Below are 26,139 nucleotides of genomic sequence, written 5' to 3'. Positions count from 1 at the left end.
AGGCAATCTCTTCTCGTTCCTATCATCTACCAAAAGAAAAAACATGCAAATTCTCACAGTTTGGTCCTTTAACAATTCCTCCCACCCTTTAGTTCAGAGAATTCAAGCATTGTGATTCTAGTTACTCCCTGCCTAATCCAGCAGCCATTCAGGTCAATGGAGTCTTACCATTAACTTTAAAAGGCTTTGGATCAGGCCTAATATGAGTAAGATGCCTTTCCACGTACCCTTCCAAACCTACATAAGAGAAAGCATGGAATACAAATATATGACATGTACGAAAGCTATACAAGTAGCATGTGTTTTACATATTGGTCCTAAGAGTTCATGTACTGAGTCATGTATGAATTAGTATGATCCCTTTCATATGCTACAGTTCATATACATGTGTAACATTAATAATCATAGAAATGTAGGACTGAAAGAACTTAGATAGGTCATCTAGTCCAGTCCTCTGCACTCAGGCAGGACTAAGTATTATCTAGACAATTCCTGACAGGCGTTTGTCTAACCTGTATTTAAAACCTCCAATGATGGAGATTCCACAGTCTCCCTAGGTAATTTATTCCAGTGCTTAATTACTCTTACATTAGTTATCTGTGTACATAAAATATGTTTGTCCTTTCTACATGGATGGCACTTAATTTTAACAACAAATGTAGAAAGGATAATTTGTGAGCACTGAATCAGTCTGGGTCTTTACTACCGCGGTGCACAGTCTAGGCACGTATCATGGGGTATTAATCCACTGGAAACATAAGGCTTTGCAAACATAGCTGCATTTGTTCAACTCTGGGAATAGTTCAAGTGGTTAATTCTCCATGTGCTTCATGTAATAAATTAATCCCCCTCCCCCCACCTTAACTTTCACATCAGTTTTTAACTACATTTTCTTCAGTCTTTTAAATTTTTCTTTTTACTGTGCCTGCTGCTTTGGGAGTCAAGACACTTCATGTATTTTTTTCAGCTTCATGGGAGAGGTGCGCAGGACATAGATAAACTGGAGAGAGTTCAGAGAAGAGCCATGAGAATGATTACAGGATTAGAAAACATGCCTTAGCAATAGACTCAAGGAGCACAGTCTATTTAACTTAACAAAAGAGAAGATTAAGGGGTGACTTGATTATATATTACCTACATGTGGAATAAATATTTAATAATGGGCTCTTCAATCTAGCAGAGAAAAATGTAACACAATCCAATGGTTGGAAGCTGAAACTAAACTAGAAATAAGGTGTGAATTTTTAACAGTGAGACCAATTAACCAGTGGAACAATTTACCAAGAGTCACGTTGGATTTTCCCTCACTGACAATTTTTAGATCAAGTCTGGATGTTTTTCTAAAAGATATGCCCTATGAATTATTCTGGGGAACTTCTATGGCTTGTGCTATACAGGAGATCAGACTAGATGATCACAATGGTCCCCTTCTGGCCTCAGGATCTATGAATCTATTAAAATAGGAAACAGAAAATGTATTTAGTCTTTTCAGTCATAATTCCCTTCTGGGATTTCCTTTGTATTCCTCAGAGGAATGGAGAGTGGGGCTTATCTCCCTATAATGGGCAATGGGGTATGACTCACAACTTTTGTAGTTCCCCAAGGGATACAGGACTAACCATATGGAAGCCCTCTGCCTTCCTACTGCCTGAGGATCCCATTCCTTGGAGCCAGACAGTTGCTGTCTACTCACCTATGACTTTTAAAGTTGGGTAGTGAGTGTAAAGCTGTAAGATAAGAACAATGGATTCCTGACTGTATCTGCATCCCTCCTACTCCTTGCCTGTGCACAGATTGCTGGATCTACAGAAAGCTATCCTTGAGTCCCAAAAGAAGAGTATTAGGGGAAGCACTGGTATGGAGATGATGGATTTGTTGTGGAACCAGTGCTTCCCCTAATACTCTTCTTTTGGGACTCAAGGATAGCTTTCTGTAGATCCAGCAATCTGTGCACAGGCAAGGAGTAGGAGGGATGCAGATACAGTCAGGAACCCATTGTTCTTATCTTACAGCTTTACACTCACTACCCAACTTTAAAAGTCATAGGTGAGTAGACAGCAACTGTGAATTATTCCCACACATCTCTGTGTCCACAGTAATTTGTCACATCCCTACTTCATATGCACACCCTTGAAGCCATAGCTGATGCATACTCTTGAAGATATAGCTGCGGCTGAGGTTAGGTGGTAAACAGGAAACACAGGGCTTCATGAAGAAAAGAAATGCAGTCATCACTAATATTTGGAGTGTTTTGCACTTTTCCAATAAAAATTATATCTGCATGTAAGAGAGAGGTTATCTTTTTGTGAGCAACACACTTTTTGCATCTAAACACCAGGGAGAAATGCTAATAAACATAAATTTTATAGCACAGTTTTTAAACTGCTTTCGGACTGAACATTTGTACTCTACTGAGGAGGGGTATTAATGCAGCTGTCACAAAAATTAGAATCTATTGTGTAGGCCCACCACATATGTTAACATCTAATATAATCTTGAATCACTATTTCCTTTTAAGAAACCTTTTAGAGAATAGCTTGCTTTGACAATAGGCTTCACATGTTAAGAATTTTAAACTACTATTTGGACTGACATTTTCTCTGGGTGGATGATGTGTGTTTCCAAGCATAAAAGCCAAGGCTTCAGGATAAACAGCTTCAGCTACTGGGTTTCTGGTGTTAACAGCATGAAGCTTACTGCACTATTACTGTTGTTAGTAAAAAAAACATTAACCATAACAATACTTAGCACTTTTATAGTGCTTTACATTTTAAAAAGCAATGTGAAAACAATTAATTCTTCCTCACAGAACTCACTGTGATATAGCCTCTTTTTATCCTAATTTTAAAACTTGGAAGAGAAAACTAAGACCCAGAATGTGTCTTTCCATTGACTCTAAAAGGAGCTGGCCCCTCACAATCAGCCCAGTTTGTGTGGTGGGGCCACAGCATTTGCCAGCCCGTGGGCAGCTCTCCTTTGTTCGGAGAGTTGCCACTGGTCAATCTAGTGTTTCTTTTAAGCACCAAGATTGACTAGTGAGTATGGGGGGAGGGGGAGGGGGAGGAACAGGGGCTGCTCACAAAAAGGTGGTGCCAGGCAGAAGGCATCTTTCTGCTTTGCCCTCTATGCCACTACACAGTCCTACCCTCTCCCCATTTTTCCTTGGGAGCTATTGGTTTCCTGGGGAATCTGTTTCTTGTTGCTCACTCTGTGTGTGATTTTATGCTGTACATGAGGTTAGGGCAGAATATTGCAGTTACTGCACTTGAGCAGCCCTGATGGTGTCCTCATGTAGCGGAAAGCATGGAGTTACGGACATGGCTAGGCCTTAGAACAGCTGCATGCCTTGATAAGCCCCGGCTACATTAGGATGCTGTGGATTGGAGTACCGAAAGAGGGGGAAAACTGGTGCCAATAAGGGGAGGCTATTGACTTCTGCCCACCTTTCTTCACTTCTGCCAGGACAGGTGGCCATCAGGAGATATGCCGTGTAAGTTAAAAGTTAGCCACAATTGTATTTACTTGTCCAAAATACTATATTGTCTCTGTCCTTACTGGCCCTCTGCTATTCTCAGTGGAAACTGTATCAGGCCTTAGGTAACTTGCATAAGGTTGGTTAGCAAGTACAAGATGGTGACAGAGCCAGGATTAGAACAGTGGAGGTCCTGGGTACCACTAATATGCTCACCCCACTAGGTGACACTACCTTTCCACCATGCATTCTGTAGCCATACAGTTCAATGACTTGGAACACTTTGAAATACATAGTACTTTTACTCCAATGGTGAGTAAATCTCATGTTGTAAATTGGGTTTGTTTACTACTATATGCCCATTAAAACCCCACAAATCCTGGTTCTTCTTCATACCCCTGCTTAACAACAACCACCTGAATTTAACATAGCTGATTTTACCAGAATGCTGTTGCACAGAAGTCTAACACAGAAATTAACTTTACACAGGACGTGTTGGGAGTAATGATGTTTTTTGAATTCAGCTGTCACAATTAATTTGGCTTGTGATTATAGGATGTGTGGAAGGGACAGAAGAACCTAGTTAACTACACAATTAAAATAGCTTGAAACAATATGCAATTTTATTTTATTTTGTTGGAGTAGGGAGAGGATTGGCAGTTTTCTACGTGAGTTTTAAAATTATAAATATATATTATTCCATAAACTAATGGAAAAATGCTGTTAAAAATGACCAAAATTAATATTGCTAATTGATTTGCATTCAGAATAGCTCTCATCACTTCAACAGAGATCAGTCTGTACCAAACAATCATTAGATTTGACTGTATTTAGTCATTCAGTTCCAATTCCCCGCCTGTCAACCCCATGGCACAAAGAATGATTTCATTATCTTTAAACTTTTCCAATCATCAGCTAGTTTAATTCACTGTAGTGCTGGTGATTCCTCATCTCCCTTGAGATTTTTGTTTCTATCTTACTGTTATTAATAGTCCAAAATATGTTCCTATTGTCTAGTCAAAGTTTCCCCTTTTGTACTTCCTAGGTTCTGTGCCGTTGATTGGGCCCAAATTGTGAAATATTTACGTCAATTTTGGGTGCCTCAATTTTAATTTTTTTTTATGGTGAGCCACTGTTGCTTTCATTGAATTCATTTGGGGTTGCAGGAGCTCAGCATCCCTGAAAAATCAGGTCAAAGATGTTTACAGTTAGACACACAAAACGGAAGCATGCATAACTAGAGGCCACTTTTCAAAATTTGTTTCTTGACTTCTCCACAAAACCCACCTGTAAAAGAGTGACAGAACGTCTGTACTGAACCTCATATGGGTTTATCAGCCTAAGCATTTCACAATTCTGAGATGGAAGGTGCTACCATAAATAAAGTGTTAATGACTACAGTAGTTTACTTATGAATGATTATATTAATAAACATGTTACTTTAGGGTATGTAAATCATTCTCTGTCCACATTTTAATAAGTAAAATGCATGTGAATTCTTAACAATAGCCCTTTAACGTTACTAAACATTATCTTATTTAGATAGTGCAGACAAAGTCAATTTATACATAGGTAACTTTATGGGAAATAATCCATGTACCTTGCACTCTTGACCATTAACTATTATATTATCATATATTTTACACACACAATACAGAGAAGTTTAAATTTTAGCAATGAATTTTAGGGGCATCAGAAATAAATGCATGTGGGAATGCGCACAACCCTTTTGTAATCTGTAGTCAGATGGAGATCTGCACCATATAATAGAGTTTATTTTTATCCAGCTTCCTTAACAGTCAGAAACATCACACACTCTGAAAGGCTAAAGAGAAAAAGAAAGATTTAAGGAGAAGCACCTTGCTTTATTACAGAAGGAGGAGAAAGTTCAAGATAGATGGAGCAGAACAACTGAACAAGGGCTTGAATCAAGCCAGGGGTCCAGTCAGTCTTGTGAAATAGCACAGCTTAAGTAGCGTTGCTGAGCATGATGCTTTGGATTCACAGTCCAATGAGACTCAGTAAACTGAGGAGAATGGGTGTTGTAGGCTGGGGGAACACCAAGAATATCAGGTAACATTTTCAAAAGCACCTAAGTGGTTAAAGAGCCTAAGTCCCATCAACTTTCAGTAGAAGTCAGCATCTAAGCCACTTATGTGCTTTTGACATTTTTCCCCACTGTATTTATTGTATGGAATAAAGCAATGAACAGTGGGCTCTGAAGACTTCTGTTTCATGAGAACTTTTAGCAGCTTTTCTATGAATGGTTATCATGACTCTGCTGGTCTTACTTATTCTGTGAGCATCTCTCTCACTTGAGAAACTTCTGGTTGATAACAGAAGTAACTAAAAGTCCATGAAGAGCTTTGAAAATCAAAAGGACAATTTAAATTGAATTGTGAGATGGCTAGAATTTGAGGAACCGGGGGTTGATATGGTCTCACATCCAGCTGCAGCTGAATCATCTGGCTATAGAATTCTGCCCTCTGTAAACTTTAGTGCATGAGGACTTAAGGAACAGGAAAAGCTTTATGGAAAACTGATTGCAATAGTCAAGTCAGGATTAGGGAAACATCTCGAGATGGAATATGCTGACATACAGACAAAAGAAAGATGAGAAAAAAAGAACATTATGAATCAAGAATAACTGGATGATACTATCATCATTTTACTATAAAGAAACTGAGCCATGGAAAAATAAAAGACTGTCCTTAAAAATTGCAGAGGAAGTTTATAGTGGATCTGGGAACAGAAATCAGGTCTCCTGTCTTCTGGCTCTGCACCCTAGTAAACTCTATAGTGACTTCTGGATTTTAAATGCCATCTTATTGAATAAATTACTTACTTTTGGAAACTACACAGGGGATTCCTGTGGAATATGGGATACTGATATTTTGATTTTTTTAAGATCTAAATTTTAGTTACAACGTACTGAAACCTTTTAGGAATAAAAATGTGACAAACATGTCTCTATATAAAGTAGCCTACAAAGTCAATTGAGAATTACTGAGTTTGTCAAAGTTAGCAATCTGCTCAGAAATAATATATGCAAGGATAGCATATTTAAGACTTACATGAAAAGGTTACTGTTGTTTATGGCTGTTCTGGATGGTATACTAAATCACAGGTTTTTTGGATAATCCTCACTACAGATCTGCACTCCAGATTTGGTGGTGTTTCTGGCCTGTTCCAATCAGCGGCTGAAGGAAAGGTTATTGAAACGTGCTGAACAGCAAGGGAGACCTGATGACAACCTGAAAGCCACTCAAAGACGACTAATTAATTTCAAGCAGAATGCTGTTCCACTGGTCAAATATTTCCAGGAAAAGGGGCTAATCATCACAGTAAGTCATTTAGCTATCAATATATGCACCCTGATAAACGAATGTATGGCTGTAGTTGAACTCAGGAGCTTATACCTGGTACTCTGCATTCTCTTTGCTTTATAATAGTGCTTTATAATAGTGAATCTGAGTCAAATTCTGCTCTGATTATTAGAGTGAGCATGCTAAAATTAGGGCAAAAATTATTAGGGCCTTGAATTTCATCCAGGGAAACAAAAAACTATGAAGCTTTAATTACTGTTTGAAGGTTACAGTGTCATGCGTTGCAAACACCTTTGGGATTCTTTGTCTTGAAAACATCAGAGAAATGACATTTGATTCCATTGATTGTGGATTACTCAGCTGGAGAAAACCAGCATAGATCTTCTGAATTCAATGAGCAGTATTAATTTACACCAGTAGAGGCTTTGGCCATTGAAGTGTAAGCTCTTCAGACAAGTCACATCCTGTTTATAATGTACCACATAAATTTATGGTGTTATATAAATGATAATTTTTAAAACTTTGGAGGCCAGGAAGGTCTGGCATAAATTGGTCCTTTTGGCAAATCAGTATGAATAGTGATCTCTGCAATATGCTGGAAAAGAGAATCCATCTTTGCACGCTAAACAAGTTACATACGTAAGTGCAGCCAGAAGGTTTAATTAGTGCAAGCAGGGTTATAAAGTACTGCAAACGTATTTCAAGCTTATCACCTCCATCACCACAAGTAAGATAGATTATGACAGCTTTAAGAAGGGGATGATTAATTTATTTTTTGCTTGGTGAAATGTCAGTAGATCTAACAGAGGAATTGAATAACAATGCAGATCCTGAGTATGAAAACAGATGAGGTTTAAGATGAATAACTCTAGTCACTATAAAGGGATATAAGGGATACTGTGAGAGTGCAGGAATCACCACTGCAGCGCCCCCTACTGGTCATCTCAGGGAATTAGCTCTTTCCAGCAAAGAGCGCCCTCTGCAGGCCAATGTCCCACTGCCACCGGCCCCCTTGTCCATCCTAGGACCCGGTACCCCTTGTCTCTGGGGTGCTGCCCCCTGGCAATACCCCTGCAGTCTCAGGGTCTTCCCACCCAGGGGAACCCCTAACCCTCTATCCCCACCTTGCCTCAGTCGTGGGCTACTGCAGTCACCATCTAGCTCCCGCTCGCTGGCGCAGACTGCAGTATATAAGCTATTCATCATACGCAAAGGGAGTTTGGACCTGCTGCCTCTGCCTACCTGTGGGCTGCCCCCTGCAACTCCAGTACCTAATTGGACTTCCTCTAGGCCACAGCTCCCTTGGCCTTCCCTCAGCCCTGCTCCACTTTAGGTACCTTCTCTCAGCTCCCTGCAGCCAGGCCCCTCCCTCTCAAAGCTAGAGAGAGTCTCTCTCTGGCTTCTGGCCCCAGCCCTCTTATAAAGGCCAGCTGGGCCCACATTAAGCCAGCCTTGGCCTGATTGGGGCATGGCCCCCACTGAGGCTGCTTTCCTCACTCAGCCCCGCTTTTCCTTCCCTGCCACAGCCCTCTCCCCAGGCTGTTTTTAGCCTTTTAAGACAGGAGCGGGTGACCACCTCACTACACAGATACTAAAAAACTTTAGGAAAAGTGCAGAATAAGCAGAGAGACTGATCTGATTAGAATCTACAACTGAGAATTCACAATACACTTGAAGGAGCACTGTATAAAATATTGACAAGTGTATGTCTCCAACTCATTTATCTTTGGTTGTATTAGACATCTTTCATAGTCCAGCTGTAAAAAGTAGTTCATTGCTGTAGGTAAGAAATCTAGATAATGCAGTTAGACTAATAATTGTTCTGTTTATTTCTCTTTTACGACTTAGTCCTGCAAACGCTAACAGGTTTAGCAAGCACTAGCTAGTCTAGAGTGAAATCCTGGCCCCACTGATGAGAATGGCAAGTCCCCCATTGACTTCAGTGAGCTCAGGATTTCACCCTAAGTACTTCGTACTGTGAGTGGTCTCAGTGCAGTCAATGGGGACTGCTCAGAGTGGTTAAATTACAACCGATGAATTATGAGCTCTGCCTGGTAGTAAGTGTTTGGAAGATTGACCCTTAAGAGAAAAACTGGCACTATATAATGTATCATGTACAACCTCTTTTGGAAAGGTCTGTAAATCATACAGATAATTTTTCTTGTCATTATAAATATGAGCAAGTCTTTTTAATGCTATGTGCTAATCAGATTAAAAAATGTCAAAAATGTCCTTAAATTGCAAACTAGACATGGTATGACAAGGATAGTAAATTATTTTTTTGTCAAGGTCCAAATTTTTTGGTCAAGGTATAGTCAAGGTTCAGACTCCAGAGAATACAATAAAACAACAACAATACTGATAAGTAAATAAGAAGATTAGATTAAAAATAAAAAGATGCATTGGAGACCATTTTTTATTTCAGAAGATGGAGAAAGCTACTAGGGGAGAAGCTGTTCTAGATTTGATTTTGACAGATAGGGAGGAACTGGTTGAGAATTTGAAAGAGGAAGGTCACATGGTGAAAGTGATCATGAAATGATAGAGTTCAAGATTCTAAAGCATAGTAGGAGGGAAAACAGCACAATAAAGATAATGGATTTCAAGAAAGCAGTCTTTAGCAAACTCAGGGAGTTGGTATGTAAGGTCATATAGGAAGCAACTCTAAGGGGAAAACAGTTCAAGAAAGTTGACAGTTTTTCAAAGAGACGTTATTATGGGCACAAGAGCAAACAATCCCACTGCATAGGAAAGATAGGAAGTGTGGCAAGAGACTACCCTGGCTTAACCAGGAGATCTTCAATGCATCTGAAACTCAAAAGAGTCCTACAAAAAGTGGAAACTAGGTCAAATTAAAAAGAATGAATATAAACAAATAATACAAGTATGTAGAAAAATTAGAAAAGGACAAGGCACAAAACAGAATTAAATGAGCTAGAGACATAAAGGGTAATAAGAAAACCTTTTGCAAAAACATAAAAAACAAGAGAAAGACCAAGGAGAGGGTAGACCCATTCCTCAATGCGGGGAGAAAAACAATAACAGAAAATGTGGAATGGCAGAAGTGCCATATGACTTTTTTGTTTCAGTTTTCACTAAAAGGTTAGTAGCGACTGGACATCAAACATATTGAATGCCAGTGAAAATTAGGTAGGATCAGAGGTTAAAATACAGAAAGAACAAGCTAAAAAAAAGGACAACCTGGGGAATTACAGACCAGTCAGCTTAACTTCTGTATCCGGGAAGACAGTGGAACAAATAATTAAGCAGTTTGCAAATACCTAAAATATAATAAGGTGATAAGTTACAGTCAGCATGGATTTGTCAAAAACAAATCATGTCAAACCAACCTAATAGCTTTCTTTAATGGAGTAACAAGCCCTGTGGATAGTGGGGGAAGTGGTATATCTTGACTGTAGTAAGGCTTGTGATACTGTCTCACATGACCTTCTCATAAACTAGGGAAATGCAACCTAGATGGAGCGACTATAAGGTGGGTGTATAACTGGTTGGAAAACCATCCCCAGAGAGTATTTATCAGTGGTTCACCATCAAGCTGGAAGGGCGTATCAAGTTAGGTCCTGGAGGAATCAGTTCTGGATCCAGTTCTGTTCAATATCTTCATGAATGATTTAAATAATGGTGTCATAAACAGCTAAGGGTTAATGTCTCTTTCACCTGGAAAGGAGTAACCTGAAACACCTGACCAGAGGACCAATCAGGAAACAAGACTTTTTCAAATCTGGGTGGAGGAAAGTTTTGGGTGTGAGTTCTTTGTTCTTTGTCTTGTGTCTGTGCCCTCTCGGCTCGGAGAGTGATCTTTCTGTCTTCTGCCCTTTCTAATCTTCTGTTTTCAAGCTGTAAGTACAAAGGTAGTAAGACAATATGTTTATATAGTTTTTTTTTTTGTATTCACATGTGTGTAGTTGCTGGAGTGTTTTGAATTGTATTCTGTTTGGATAAGGCTGTTTATTCACTTTTTTTTCTTAAGCAATTGACCCTCTATATTTTCACCTTATACAGAGACTATTTTTAATGTATTTTTCTTTCTTTTTATAAAGCTTTCTCTTTAAGACCTGTTGGAGTTTTTCTTAGGGGGAACTCCAGGGAATTGAGTCTGCAGCTCACCAGGGAATTGGTGGGAGGAAGACGTCAGGGGGAAAATCTCTTTGTGTTAGATTTACTAGCCTGACTTTGCATACCCTCTGGGTGAGTGGGGAAGAGAGATTAGCTCTCGGTACTTGTGTTTCCAGGACTGGAAACAGGGAGGGTGGAGTCCCTCTGTTTAGATTCACGGAGCTTGCTTCTGTATATCTCTCCAGGAACCCAGGGAAGGAACACCTGGAGGGGAGGAGGGGGAAGGGAAATGGCTTATTCCCCTTTGTTGTGAGACTCAAGGAATCTGAGTCTGGGGGTCCCCCAGGGAAGGTTTTGGGGAAACCACAGTGAGCTAGGCACTGTATAAATCCCTGGCTGGTGGCAGCGTTATCAGGTCCAAGCTGGTAACTAAGCTTGGAGGTTTTCATGCTAACACCCATATTTTGGACGCTAAGGTCCAGATCTGGGAAAAAATGTTATGACAAATGGCATAGAGAGTACCCTCATAAAGTTTGTGGATGATACCAAGCTGGAAAGGATTGCAAGTGCTTTGGAGGATAGGATCAAAATTCAAAATGACACAGACAAACTGGAGAAATGGTCTGAAGTAAATAGGATGAAATTCAATAAGGACAAATGCAAAGTATCCACTTAGGAAGAAACAATCAATAGCACACATACAAAATGGGAAATGACTGCCTAGAAAGGAGTACTGCAGAAGGGATCTGGGGGTCATAGTGGATCACAAGCTAAATATGAGTCAACAGTGTAACAATGTTTCAAAAAAAAGCAAACTTCATTCTCGGATGTATTAGCAGGAATGTTCTAAGCTAGACACAAGAAGTAATCCTTCTGCTCTAGTCCACACTGATTAGGCCACAACTGGAGTATGATGTCCAGTTCTGGATGCCACATTTCAGGAAATATGTTGACAAATAAGAGAACATCCAGAGAAGATCAGCAAAAATGATGAAAGGTCTGGTTAATCTGAAAAAGGAGAAGATTGAGACGGGACATCATAACAGCAGTGTTGAGCCACAGTGGACCATCCACCTGCCCGTGATACGGAGGGCCCTCCGAGAGCAGCCCCCTGCCCAGCGCAGGTGGAGAGTCCGTGGCTCCCCACAGCTGCCCATGCAGTTCTTACCATGGCTGGTCTGCGGCTTGGAGACCCCACCCCTAGGCCAGAGCCAGGTCGGGAAGAGCCATGTGGTGAGCTGGTGTGGAGTGGTGGACTTTCCACTTGCCCTGGTCTGGGCAGGGAGCTTGGGGGGCGGGGACACAGGCTGGGGGCTGCTCTCAGCTCCTCCCGCACCACAGGAAGGTGTAGGGTCCACGGGGCTTCCATAACTGCCCGGGCTCCTCAGCCAGGCTCCATGGTGGCCTGGACGGGGGGATGGGGCCTTGGGGGGAAGAGAAGGGAAAGGGGGTGGGGTCCACCCCAGCAAAAAGTGGGAAGGCTATGGCCCTCCTGATCCCCCGTTTCCGGCACCACTGGATAACAGTTTTCAAGTACATAAAAGGTTGTTACAAGGAGGAGGGAGAAAAATTCCTCTCAACCTCTGAGGATAGGACAAGAAGCAATGGGCTTAAATTGCAGCAAGGGCAGTTTAGGTTGGACATTAGGAAAAACTTTCTAATTGTCAGAGTGGTTAAGCACTGGAATAAATTGCCTAGGGAGGTTGTGGAATCTCCATCATTGTCTAACCTGCTCTTAAAAATTTCCAAACCCCTGTCAGGAATGGTCTAGATAATACTTAGTCCTGCCATGAGTGCAGGGAACTGGACTAGATGACCTCTCAAGATCACTTCCAGTCCTATGATTCTGTGATTTCGGGGTCCATTCAAAAGTATCTGGTGCTCCAGATCTGGCCCGCAGACCACCCATTGACTACTCCTGTGGTATGATATTACCATTAATAATGCACTTCCAAGATTTTGTCTCTTTCATTCTGTCAGTTGAAAAGTCAGTGGGATTATTTTAGTTTTTCCTTTTAGAATTTCTGTTATAAATAATTTTATATTGACTCATCACTACTCATTGCTTGTCCAATATAGCAAATTTTAGATGAGATGAGACCATCCAAGGTTGTCCTTTCATTGATCTATAGTGCTCACAAGTTGCCTGTAAAAATATTTGAAGATCCAAATCATGTACCTAACTTGTTATTAAAGTTATATATATTATTTCCTCTCCATGAATGAAGTTCATTTATGATGTAGAGGGGCTTGCTGGGTCCACTATAGACATGAGGCCACAGCTTCAGTTTCCCTTGAACTCTGGGTAGATTCTCCCTCCATCCAAACCAAAACTCCATCCTCAAAGGGACTGCACTAGAATCCCGTGGCTTGACCACATATTGAAAGGGGGTGAGTTTCACTAATCACCTCTGTTTATTGCTCTATGCATAAGCTTAGTATAGGAGGGTTGAATTTTACCTTATTTGAATAAAAAGTTTCTCCAGTGCCTGTATTATTTTGGTTATGCTGTACTGCACTCTTTACTACTTAGTTCGAGCTTTACACACATCCCACTAGTTCCTTATATTACTCATTTCCAGATGCTAAGAGGAAAGATACTATGATGCTGCAAGGCGTTATCATACAATGCTAGAAAATTGTCCTATGGTTTATCTATAGTAGTTATGGTTGTGCTGCCCAGTATTTTGTTTGTTTTTATTCTTCTTGCTGGTAAAGTTTGAGAGTAGCTTTCCCAGTTAATAAGCCCAGGGCATTCTTGTGTTTTGATAATAGATTACCAATGAATATATATCCCTATTTCTTGTTTTTTACCTCCAGACATATTCCATTATGTTTTTGCTATATTAACTTGCACGAGCTCCTTAAAGGTACATCGCTGAAGAGGTGCAGCACAGAAATGCTGCCCATGAGACCGTGGAGCACTGAATTGGCTTCTAGAGCCATGGAAGTTGGTGGTTTTCCCATAGGATGGGTGGTGGTAAGATGCAAGTAAACATATCAGACACGGGGAGTCCACAGCTGTCACCCTGCAAACACCTGGTCCACCACACTCCTCCCCAGACCCACAACCAGCTGATGGCTGGACCTTGTGTTCGGTGACCCATAATGAGATGGAGTGGTGGTGTGAGAGCACACAAGGGAATTCACAATTAACTTGCCACAAGTAGTAGTGCAGTCAGGCGCGGCTCTAGGTATTTTGCCGCCCCAAGCACGGCAGGCAGGCTGCCTTCGGCAGCTTGCCTGCGGGAGGTCCCCGGTCCCGCGGATTCAGCGGCACGCCCACGGGAGGTCCGCCGAAGCCGCAGGACCAGCGGACCCTCCGCAGGCATGCCGCTGAAGCCAACCTGCCTGCTGGCCTCGCGGCAACCGGCAGAGCGCCCCCCGTGGCTTGCCGCCCCAAGCACGCACTTGGCATGCTGGTGCCTGGAGCCACCCGAGTGCAGTTCTCCTGCAATTCCCATGGGGTTGCTGCTTTTCATCGCCCCTTTTCCCAAGCAGACATTAGCTGGCTTTCTCATCCACACTATGATTTTTTCTGCAGTTTTGTCCCCTTACATATCACATAGGAGGGAGCCAGAGAGCACAGGGGCCCAGAAAAATGAGCTGACATGAACATTTTAGAAATTATTGTCCCAAGTTTCAAATACAAAGTTCTTATTTGTGGGTAGATTCATGCTGACTATATTTAATAGAGCTTTCCAAATATTCCCCCCTTTCTCACATAATTTGCCTTTTCTTTTACTAGTGTTGAAGTCCAACATACTGATTTTATGTATAATTTAAATCTTTTCTTACAACAGATATTGCAATCGATTTTCTCCAGTCTCTCAATTCTTTATCACTACTTTTTCCAAAGAGTGTTTAAACATAAATATATCTGCTTAATGTTGGAATATGTAAGGGTTAAGTAAAGACATGGAAAACCGCTGGTGTGCTGGCATAGTGTCAGGAAGTAGGCACAGGCATACACTATTCCTTCCCTTGATAAAGTGTTAACAAGGAGAAGGGAGGGGAAAGGGGTAAGAATTGGTAAGTGTTACAGCTGCATAAGAAATGTGGGGATCTAAAGGATACCTTTTGGCTAAAGAAGTGTTATCTCCTCCTCCCTTCCTCTCCGAGCTACATAAGCATGCCCTGGGTCATGGCCCCTTCCTCCCTCCCCTGAGAACTGCTCATGGTCCCTTCCTCCCTCCCCTGAGAACTGCAGATTAAGGGAACTTGTAGCAACAAATTACTGCAAAGAAATGTATTTTCAAGGTAAAAATGTGTGTATAATATTTGTAATGCTGTAATCAGTCAAGAGGGGTGGGTATGATCGTAGTATGAGAGTTTCTATTAATAAGGATATTTGGGGTGTTGTTTCAGATGTAGGCGTTTACATACTAACTCAAATAAAAAAAGTGTGCTGTAACTAATCCAGTGCTTACCCAACAATTGGGTCAAAGGGAATAAGTATCGCAATAAAGAAGCCCGTATTCAAATCCACCTCTGGGTCAACATGCTCTTTTTCTTCTAACTCTTAAGTTTTCCTTGGCTCTTTTGCGCCTTTCTCCAAATTCTGACATAGATGACCATTTTTTAATGAGTCTTAACAGTCCTCTTACATCCTAGTTCCCCCATAATCTGCTAAGATTCTAATTTCACATGATATTTTTTCTATCCACTGGGAAATCTGTCTCTCTCTGGACCAACTTACCATTATCCTTCATTATATAAACACTAAGGCAAATAATTGATTCTTTTTTTTAAAAAAAAAATTAATGCCTCCCTCTTTTCCATCAGTTGCTTCTGCTGTTGCTTGGAGATCCTGCTATATTTCTCACTGGCAGACTTGAGTTTTCTTATGTACTCTACAAAAAAATCTTACTGATTTTCTTAGTGTCCTGTGAAATCTTTCATTTCTCATATTTGGCTTTTAAAAAAAAAACGTTTAGCTTATTTCTGATCTCCCTTCTGTTTGGTCATTTATTTTAATATGCTTTTTTCTTAACTCTCCCTCTTTATTCTTTTGTCATGCTTTTAAGCAATTTAATCCTAACTGTTCTGATGCTGATTGATACAAATGTAGTCCCTCCTCCTGGAATCAGCTCCTCACTGAAAGACCCCTGCACCTGCATGAAATCCCATCCCAGCACAGAGCCCCATTGACTTCAGGAGGACTGTGTGAATGCAGGGGTCCATCCACATGAAGTTCATTGTGGGTCCAGGGCCTTACGTTGCAGTAAAGGCAAATTCTTCATTGGAGCTCTGGCCCAAAGGCAATTAAACAAGATAGAATTCTGTTTGTGCCCTTTTCAGCTGGGATCACATTCAAAATTGCACTCTGGGAATGTGACGAGAAAGTTTAAATTTAAACTGCACTCAGGAATAACTCTTACAGAGGGTTACTAATTTTGGATGGACATATTCCTGGAGGTTTTATCACATGATATAATCTTTAATTAAAAATTAATCTTTAAATTCCTGGAGACTCCAGGACAATCCTGGAGGGCTGGCAATCCTACGCAGCAATTCAAGGACAGTTAGTCTTTATATTCAAGGCACTCAGCGGTCTGGGCCCCAGAGTACTTAAAAGATCATGAGGATGAGCATTGTGGTTGACAACTTTGCTCCTCTGGCAAATTTAATTGCCATCACCAGGGTAAAGCTTGTCTGTGTGAAAGATATAAAACTGTGGAACTAATTCTCCCAGGATCTAAGAACCACCACAAACCTTACCACTTTTCCTCCAAGTACAGGGGGAAGGTACATTTCAACCGTGGCTTTACTAAAATGAACAATGTACATATTATACACTAAGTTCTAAAACTTTCCACACATTCTCCCTGTGGGAACAGGAAGGGAGAAAGAATCTTAGATTCTATGGTGATGAGGACAGTGAAGAATGTGAACAGAAGAAAAGAAAATTACAATAGCTTAATTCCTAGAGGAATGATGCCTCAGGCAAGACCAGAGTGGAAAAGATTTGTAATTTTTCAAAAATTCCCTAATCCTGCTTGTCTGCTACTTCTCACTGATATTCAGAGCTCCAAGCTTTAGAGGCTTCCTCCATTCCTTGCTCTCATTCCACTCAGGGAAAAGTAACAAAACAATTTGTCATATGGACAATCACAACTTTCAAATGCCAAGTATAAACTATGTACAACATATTGATCACAATCAATCAACAGAGCAAGAGAGAAAAGAAAAATTCAGCAGAAAATGTGACTAAATATGATTGATATGCAGACATTTGAGGAAATTGCGGTCTGCTTGTTGATACTGCATGAGCAGAAAAAAAAGACTAAATACCTAAAAATATATATACATATATATATATATATTCACTCTTAGTCATACTTCTTGCATTTGTGCTCAAATATATTGCATTAATTGTTCTTCTTGACATTTTTCTTGTTTTAGACCTTATTTGTTCTGGTGCTTAATTTGTATTCTTCTTTCTTATTGTTATTTTGATCGTTTTTTCCTTCCTCTCTGCTAGTTTCCATAGAGTATTTTTCATATACCTACCCTCCTCCTACATGCCTTGCTATCTTTTCTGCCTCTTTGGTACCTCTATTGTTGTATTCAGTTGTGTTCTATCCCATCTGTAATAGTGTTTATTCTAAAGAGAGATCCAGTGCCCTGCAAATGTAAAATCCTGACATTAACGCCAGCTATAAGGAAAGAAAAATGAAATATGTAGAAATAGCCATTTTCAATAAACACTCACTCTATCCCCAAAGTCACATCCAACTGTAGGCTATTTAATCTTAGGGGAGAAACCTTGGCCCCACTGAAGTCAATGGGAGTCTTGCCATTGACTTCAGTAGAGTCAGGATTTTATTCAGGATCACAGATGCTACATTTTGGACATAATATAAGACTATAGATAGATGTCTAACCAGACAGATATGCAGAAGTTGACATGCGTTTACTGTTTACTTTACTACACCAGCACACTGTTTTCTAAATTATGCTAGTGCTTTTTAAATGGTTTACAAGACACCAAACTAAGCAAGGAAAGAAGATTCAGTGAGAGGAAGGAGGGAAAACCCAGTTTGCACCAGCTGTAAGCTTCCTGGTGGCTCAGCACAGAATGTCAGCCCCCCATTTTTCTTAAGTAAAGGTTTCAGGATTTAGATTTGTGAGGGTAGTTTGTTCAGGACAGTGATGCAGTGGTCAGTGTAATAGTGAATACTGTGTCTTACTGCCTGGGAAGCAGATTTTTAAACACTTTCTTCAATTTACACATGATTAAATTTTAGTTAATATAAGTACAAAACATTCCCACCTTTAAAAAAAAAAGTATTTAATTAAACCAGAGACAAAGAAATAATGTGGGGTTAAAGAAGAGATTTGTTCAAAGCCACTTCTTTCCCCTAGAATGTACATTTATGATTGCAGAGTTTTAAATTGAAAGATACAACTTCTTATGCCAGTTGATGACAATATTTCTGCTACAGCATAAAATCGGCTTAAGTGGAACTTCAGTGACGAATAGGTCTTATGCTGGCCCTCTGCATAGGAGTGAAATTCACTCCTATGTAGTCAGCTTGACTGAAGAACAGGTAGTGCAATAATAATATCCTATATTTACAGTTAGGAGATATATCACCTGATAGAAACCAGCACTTATCAACTGGATTGTAGCAAGGTGCTGGTGCAACGGCACCTAATTAGCCCCTGGTCAGCCAGCCCCAATCAGGGGAAATAGATTGGGGCTGGGGAGAAGCCTGGTGCCTGGCCTTTAGAACTGGCTTCACCTGTGGGCTGAGGGTTCAAGGACTATAAAGGCTGGCTGGCAGCCAGAAGAGAGGGAGATGGCCAGGGGAAGGTCAGTCTCTAGGCTGAGGGCAGACTGTGCGGAAGATGAGATTGTAAGGCCTGCAAGCTGTAATATAATATATCACGGGTGGTGGGAGAACCTGGTGTAAATAAAGCTGAAGAACTGGAGGCCTCTCTGAGCTTTACTGGGGCAGCCAGTGGAACCCTGGGAAGAGGGGGCCCGAGGACCTTGTTACACGGAGAAACAAGTACATTATGTTGAAGATATAGTCTGTTCTTGACCTAGTTTATTCTCACCTATTTCCTTCCCAGTAATCGTCTAGAGATGAATACTGTAGAAGGGTGTACATTGGCTTTGAAATGCTGACGTATCATTCTGTCTGTGCACACTGTTATGCCAAATAAACCAAGAATGTTATAGATAAATGGACTTAAGCAGAAAACCCCAAAATAAAATGTCTGAAGTTGAATTGTACTAGACAGCACTTGTTCAATCACAAACACTTAACTGACTCATACCATTTACCTACTAAAATAACTGTTAGGTTATACCTTACTGCATGTTTAATAAACTGTGCCTACAATAATCTTTAATATGAATATTCTAACGTTGCAAACAACATGACACCATTTAATATACTAATACTGCTTTCTGCAGGTTTCATTCTTTTTTTTTTTTAATTGTAGCACAATTAGAAAAACAGTCAAACAAAACAAGAGAAAACAAAGAAATAATTAAATGTGTAACCAGAGATATCTAACTAGTTACATGAAGAAGTCTGTTTTGAGATTTGGAGAAAAGAGACAATCCTACCCAGGTTAAAAAGGGTATATTCAGTGAATAGTTTAATGCAGCTGTTCTCAAACTTTGGGTCGGGACCCCAACGTGGCTTGTAACCCTGTTTTAAGGGGATCAGCAGGGCTGGCATTAGACTTACTGGGCCCGAGGTCAAAGCTCAAGCCCCACCGCCCAGGGCCCAAGCCCAAGTTTGAGGCCTTCAGGTCGGGCTGCAGGGCTGAAGCCCTTGGGCTTCGGCTTCCTCCCCCACCCCCGCCCAGGGCAGTGGGGCTCAGGCTTTGACTTTGGCCCCCTGTCCGGGGCAGCAGGGCTCAGGCAGTCTCAGGCTTTGGTCCCCCCTCCTGTGGTCATGTACTAATTTTTGTTGTCAGAAGGGGTCAAGGTGCAGTGAAGTGTGAAAACTGCTGGTTTAATGCGAAGAGAGTAGATATAACTCCTCACCTGTTGTAAAATAAGCATAGCTTCATCTTTGGAACTACACTAATTTACGTCAGCTGAAAATCTGGCCCACAAATTTCATCATTGTCTAGGGAGAACCTGTTATGAACAGAGCTCTTCTCTGCATTATACATCCATGAACTCTTTATGGCACCAAGCCTAAATTTCAGTTGAAGAACTATCCTTCCACTGTGTTATTTTTCTCTACCAGATAAACTAAGCAGCGTCTCAGTATTTTTACCATCTGTTAGCCCTGAAATAATGGAATAGCTAATCCCTAAGAGATCTGCAGTGTAGTGCTTAGGGAAATCATATTCACTAATCTCTGAATAAAATACTGCATTCCAAAATTATTTTTATTAGTGGATGTCATCATCACATATCCTTGTTTACTTAATTCACTCCACTGCACAAAAGTCCTAAGTACTGTCTGTGATGGAGTGTACTACCTTTTAAAGGCTGACCAGGAGCTGCAAACAGAACCACCTGCATATAATCAAGGAGTCTCTGTGTGTGTGTGTGTGTGTACACGTGTGTGTGTACTAAAAACTGCACAGCTGGTAAAGGGGTGGTAATCTCTGGCCCAGCTCCCTGTTTTGGGAGCTTTCAATCTTGAGTAGTCCAAACCAGGGCTCTGAGGTAACAAACTTTAAGCTTTTGTTAAAGTGCCCCTTTTGGAGGACTTCACTGAAAGGAGACATGCTTAGGTTATAATATTTGGCTCCTACACTCAGTGCTGGTGGTAGCCCATTGGGGGCCCTAAGCAAGAATATTTTGAGGGGCCTTCCCACACAACACATACTAATGATTAATGGAGGGCCCCCTTGAGTTGCTTGGGGCCCTAAGCAATTGTTTAAGTCTGCTTATGCCTAGCACAGGCTCTGCCTGGACTGTTAAAGTGAACCTTTTGTTGACCACTAAAGAGGAACAGAGGCAGGCCTCAGCAGAGCTACACTTGGCCAGAAGGTGGTGGTACTAGACAGGCAGGCCCTTTTACAGGTCTATAGAAATGTAGGGAATACAAGCAGGCTACACCATAATGTAGTTGTTGTATTAACCAAAATTGAATGGCGCTAGCTCTGGATCATAAACTAGTATCAGAAATAACACATTCCCCCTCCCAAGAAAGCAGAGGCTGCTCTCTATAATTAAACCTAGCTTTGTAAACTAGTGGATATGGCCCATTCCAGCTCACATGGTCCAACATTCCTCATCTACAGGGATTGTGCCATATTCTAATGGTGTTTTCAACTGTTAATATAGTAGTGGCCATCCTTTTCTTTGAACACTGACCCTATTAAACACCAGAGACTCTACAAGTAGTGATTCCCATAACCATCCTAACTTACGGTTATACACTTTAGGGTGAGGAGGTTACTTCCTCTAGGCATGTTCTATTACTGTTATATTCTAGTGCCCTCTGTCTGTCTCATATTTGGAGAGATGTAGTTAATGGTTTATAACATTAAGCAATTGAATGGTTGCTGTGATCTAGGGTACTATATGACTTTTAATTAGACAAAGAATGTTAAGATATTATTGTCTCAAGTATCTGGATTGTGAATCTTCAAACTGGTTGTTAAAACAGATCTGTAAACATTCTGTTGCCTAAGTTTCATTATGAAGCCTCCAATTATGTGTTTTCCATTAAAATAAAGGGACTCCTTTGTTTATGGTTTTAAGATCAAAAGATTCTGTCAGAAAGTGAAGACGCTTTAAAGTGAGGATCTTTAAAGGAAAATGCCTTTTTGTTACTAGAAATTCAGTGCCTATAATTTTTTTAATTAGGCATCTTTTTATACTGATGTACTGATGGGAGCATGGCAAGAATTCATAAATAGTTACTCTTTTAATATTCAGCCAATGATAATACCTTGGTAACTGGTCTTAGCGACATAGCACTGTGTACTCTGGTGTTTAGGTTGATAGCATAGACCAAGCCTTATTCCGTGAACAATGAATTTTTATAATTTTTGAGCAGTTCCAATCTACTTGAATTTCTTGGGTAGTGTACTTGCGTTTTCAGAAAGCTGTTCAACATATTCATTAATGATCTTGAAAAGGGAGTAAACAATGAAGTGCCAAAGTCTGTAGATGATACAGAATTATTCAAGATAGCAAAGTCCAAAGCTGACTTCGAAGACTTACAGAGGGACCTCACAAAACTTGGTGACAACAAAATGACAGATGAAATTCAGTATTTATAAGGGCAAAATAATGCACATTGGAAAAAATAATCCTAACTACACATACATAATAATGAGTTCTAAATTAGTTTGCTCTCAATCGAAAAATCTTGGAATCGCCATGGATAATACTCTGAAAAGGTAAGTTCAGTATACAGCACCACTTCCAATGAAATGTTAGACACTGTTTGGAAAGGGATACAAAATGACCAAAAAAAATCATCATGCCAATATATAAATCCATGGTGCACTCACACCCTGAATGCTTTGTCCAGTTCTGGTTGCCCCATCTCAAAAAGGATATAGTGGAACTGGAAAAAGTTCAGAGAAGGGCAACAAATATGATCAAGGATATGGAACAGCTTTCATAGAAGGAGAGAGTAAAAAGATTAGGGCTGTTCAGCAAAGAGATGACTAAAGGAGGATATGATAAAGATGTGTAAAAGCAGGAATGATGGAGACAAAAGTTATTTACCCTCTCCCACAATACAAAAACTAGAGCTTACCCAATTAAATTAATAGGCAGCAGGTTTAATACAAACAAGATGAAGCACTTTTTCACACAACATACAGTTAACCTGTGGAACTCATTGCCATGCTATGTTGTGATGGCCAGAAGTGTAACTGGGTTCAAAAAAGAACTAGATAAGTTCATGGAGGATAGGTCCATTAATGGCTGTTAGCCAGGATGGTCAGGAATGCAACTTCATGCTTTGGCTGCCAGAAACCAGCGGGGGAAGATGGGGTGGAATCACTCCAAATGCCCTGTTCTATACACTCCTCCTGAAACTCTGGCACTGGCTACTGTTGGGGACTGGATACTGGCCTAGATGATCTGAACTGGTGTGGCAGTTCTTATGATGATTTCTTTACCGTGGAAAAAATGGGGGAGGAGGGAATGGTGAGAGACAATCATGCATGTCCTCTTAACATGAGAAGTGCAATATTATTTTGCCAGTTTATACAATATATTGAAATTAAGATTTCTGGTTTTAAAGTTTAAACTGTAAAACTACATGGAAGTCATTTTTCACAGTTTATTCTTCAAAAGAAGTAGTAAGCACTATTATTTGTAAATGTCTTCTTTTTGTTGTTATTATTTTAACCTTTCTGCAAATTGTATCAATTTGTTATTGAGAAGGTAAATAACACATATAAACAGAAGGTGCTGAATGTGCAATTAATCAGCTTATGACTTTCAATGTTATGTGACAGAGTTGTCTTTATATTTAAAAATTAAATGGAGGAAAACTTGTACTAAGAAACTTTTGAATTTTTTAAAATTATTTTTATTCTAAACAACAAATATACAAGTTGGAAAGCAGTAATAATTTTCATATAATAAAGAATATCAGAAAAAATAAACACTGAAAACCAGAAACCTTAAATATAATTACATTAAGTTACATGATTAGTTAGTTACGAGTTAGATGGTACCACATCATCTGCTACTCTTCTCTGTAGGATTTGCCATAACACAATGGAAAGAAGGTCACATTGCATTGTGGGATGTTAAATTATATCTAATCATATTGACTTATGGTACAGATTTTTTTTTTTATGTACACAGACAAATAAGGCCCCAATCCTGCAGTGAGCTCATTGTAGGACCTGGGTCAGGATGGCCAACACTAAAACAACATAAAAGATGATGAGCTGATAGCATAGCCATGGGAAGAAAGCACATTCTGTTGTTTTTTTTAAAAGTAAAACAATCAAATAGCTAGAAACTCAGACTTATAGGTACAGAACAAATTGGGTGTTATGAGATTGAAGGCTAGATTCTGCAATCCTTACTCACTTTGATTAGCACTTACTCAAGTAAGAAGTCTCATTAGCTTCCATAGGACTGTTGTATAAATACCCATCAAGTGAGTGAAGGTTGTACAATCTAGTTCTTATTGAATCACAGTACATTTCTACGTCCAAAACAAAATGAATTTCAGGACATTCCACAATCAAAAAGTAGACATGACACAGGAGAGGAGAATAGGGAAGAATCCAAAATATATCTATTTCTGTTTATAATAAACCAACCTTTCTGAATCAAAATATTTTTATGCAGTCAGCAACTAGTCTAAAGGCATCATCCTTCCCAATGTATTCAATTACTAACAGTCATATTAGTCTATCAGGTGTTACTCTCAAGTCCTCTGATATTATTCTATTAACTTTTCCTAGTATTCAAGGCTTAGTGATGGTGCTTGTATTCGCAAATTAAGTATGGTTTCCTTGTCCAATCAACAAGAGTGGTTTTGATTATCTTCTGATGCATGGCTATTTGTTTCAGTACATTAAAAAAAAAAGTCAGAAGTCAGCATACTATCATCATATAAACCCAGGATCAGACCTGGTTTATCTTAGATATATTATGTATAAGCACAGTGCTTCACATGTCAACCATGAGTTAGAGTTTGTAAGTTATCCAATCAAATGACTGGCTTCAGTGAAACATTCTTTTTTAATAAAGCATCAAAAGAAAGGACTGTATCTTCATTCATAAACTGATTGGAAAGGACAACAAGCTGTGGCATGCAATGTTGATTTCACTGATATGTTCATTATTTCGCATTTTAAAGAACTCACTTTTCCCATTCAAAATGAGACATTCAGATGAGCTACAGCTGCCGAGGACCCACCAAAAGCAGCAGAAGCTGGAAGTGGGCTTGTGCACAGATTTAGAAGTTTAATAGTTATCAGCAAAGGAATGGCTTATATAATTGTCTAACCTAATTAGCATCAAACAAGCCTAATGGCTGTCAACTGTCATAGAAAAACTCCCCGTGGAATTTAGGTGCATAAGATTTTCTCTTTATTGAATGGAAAAAGTGGATTTTTGCAGTGTTTGAATATTTCCTCCTCACCCCTTTGCCCTTCAGAATGGCACAGCCTTCCAATTGTCACCCACTTGCACACTGACATGAACTTTAGCTATCAAGCTGACAAAACCATCCGTTACAAGCCATTTCAAAGTTCCAGTGCTATCACACAGGATCCCAGCTTGAATGTTTTGGTTTTCTGTCTTTTGGTTTCTCACTTTGGCATTAGGAGTATACATTAATATAACTCAAATTGTTTGAATGCAAGACATAGTATAGAAAAAAACGTGTGGGTTGTAAAAAAAAAATTCCTTGCCCTTTAAGTATCTTTCTAAATTTCTGAAAGGACCAACTGATGATTTAGAGAAGTGAGGGAATGTGAAGAATTCTACTGGAGAACTGAAACTGCATTACTGCTACACTTCATTTTGAGTGTGCAAAAATATTATTCTCTTCCACTCCAAATTAATTTATCAGTGTTAATTGTGTTTCATCCAGCCCTGACTATCATATGGGTAAAAGTTCACATTGTATGAACTTTTGACTCCATGGTAAGAAGTCAACAATTGTTTGATTTCAGTATTTCCAGCTGATGGTTAATGTAGCTGAAACCTCAGTTGAACCATAGCTGCCTTTTAAGTGCTCTGCAAAGCCCTCACTTGGCATCCTTCCAAGCTTATTAACCTAGGCAACAACTGCAGCTGCCTCTGATTGATTGTATCCGTCCCTACTTCTGAGATTTAACATGTTTTCAGATTTAACCTTTTGGAGATAGATAAAATATATTATTTTCTGAACCTTAAGCCAGTATTACCAACCCTTGCAAGCATTTCAAACTCCTGAGCATTTCCTGGTACCATTATGGGATGGTAATTTGATAGCATGGCTGTGGCAGCTGTGATGCGGGTGCTGTGCACACTGCTAGGATGGCACCTCCACCTGGTCAGTCTGAGGAATAGCTCACCAGGTCAACACTCCTTGCCACAGTTGCACATGGGCCTCTGCCTCTCTCCCTCAGTCTGCTGTCCCTCTCTTGCTTCATGGGCTACTGCATCTTCATGACTCAGCTCTCCAGCCCAGTCACTACACACATTTTCCCCTTCCAGGTGCCAAAAGGTTTCTCCAGCAAATCCTGTGCTGTGTTCCTATTCACCACCACATAGTGCCACTCCCTCAGTGGCTAGCATGGGAGCCCAAACCCACACTCTAATCCAGGTTTCAGCTCAGGGACCCTCTAGTCAGCCTACAAGGT

The 26,139-nt window shown here is 40.1% G+C and overlaps 1 protein-coding gene across 1 annotated transcript in view; it reads left to right on the top strand.

The window, feature by feature from the left end:
- Positions 1-26,139, top strand: part of AK5 (adenylate kinase 5) — a 149,878-nt gene that overhangs the window by 22,327 nt on the left and 101,412 nt on the right. The window contains exon 6 of the mRNA XM_050961884.1: positions 6,625-6,816. Coding sequence (XP_050817841.1) covers positions 6,625-6,816 — 192 coding nt within the window. The remainder of the gene's footprint in view (positions 1-6,624; positions 6,817-26,139) is intronic.

This window comes from Gopherus flavomarginatus, chromosome 7 (assembly GCF_025201925.1).
Source record: "Gopherus flavomarginatus isolate rGopFla2 chromosome 7, rGopFla2.mat.asm, whole genome shotgun sequence".
In the NCBI taxonomy this organism is placed as follows: Eukaryota; Metazoa; Chordata; order Testudines; family Testudinidae; genus Gopherus; species Gopherus flavomarginatus.
This window is presented reverse-complemented; position numbering and strand designations above follow the sequence as displayed.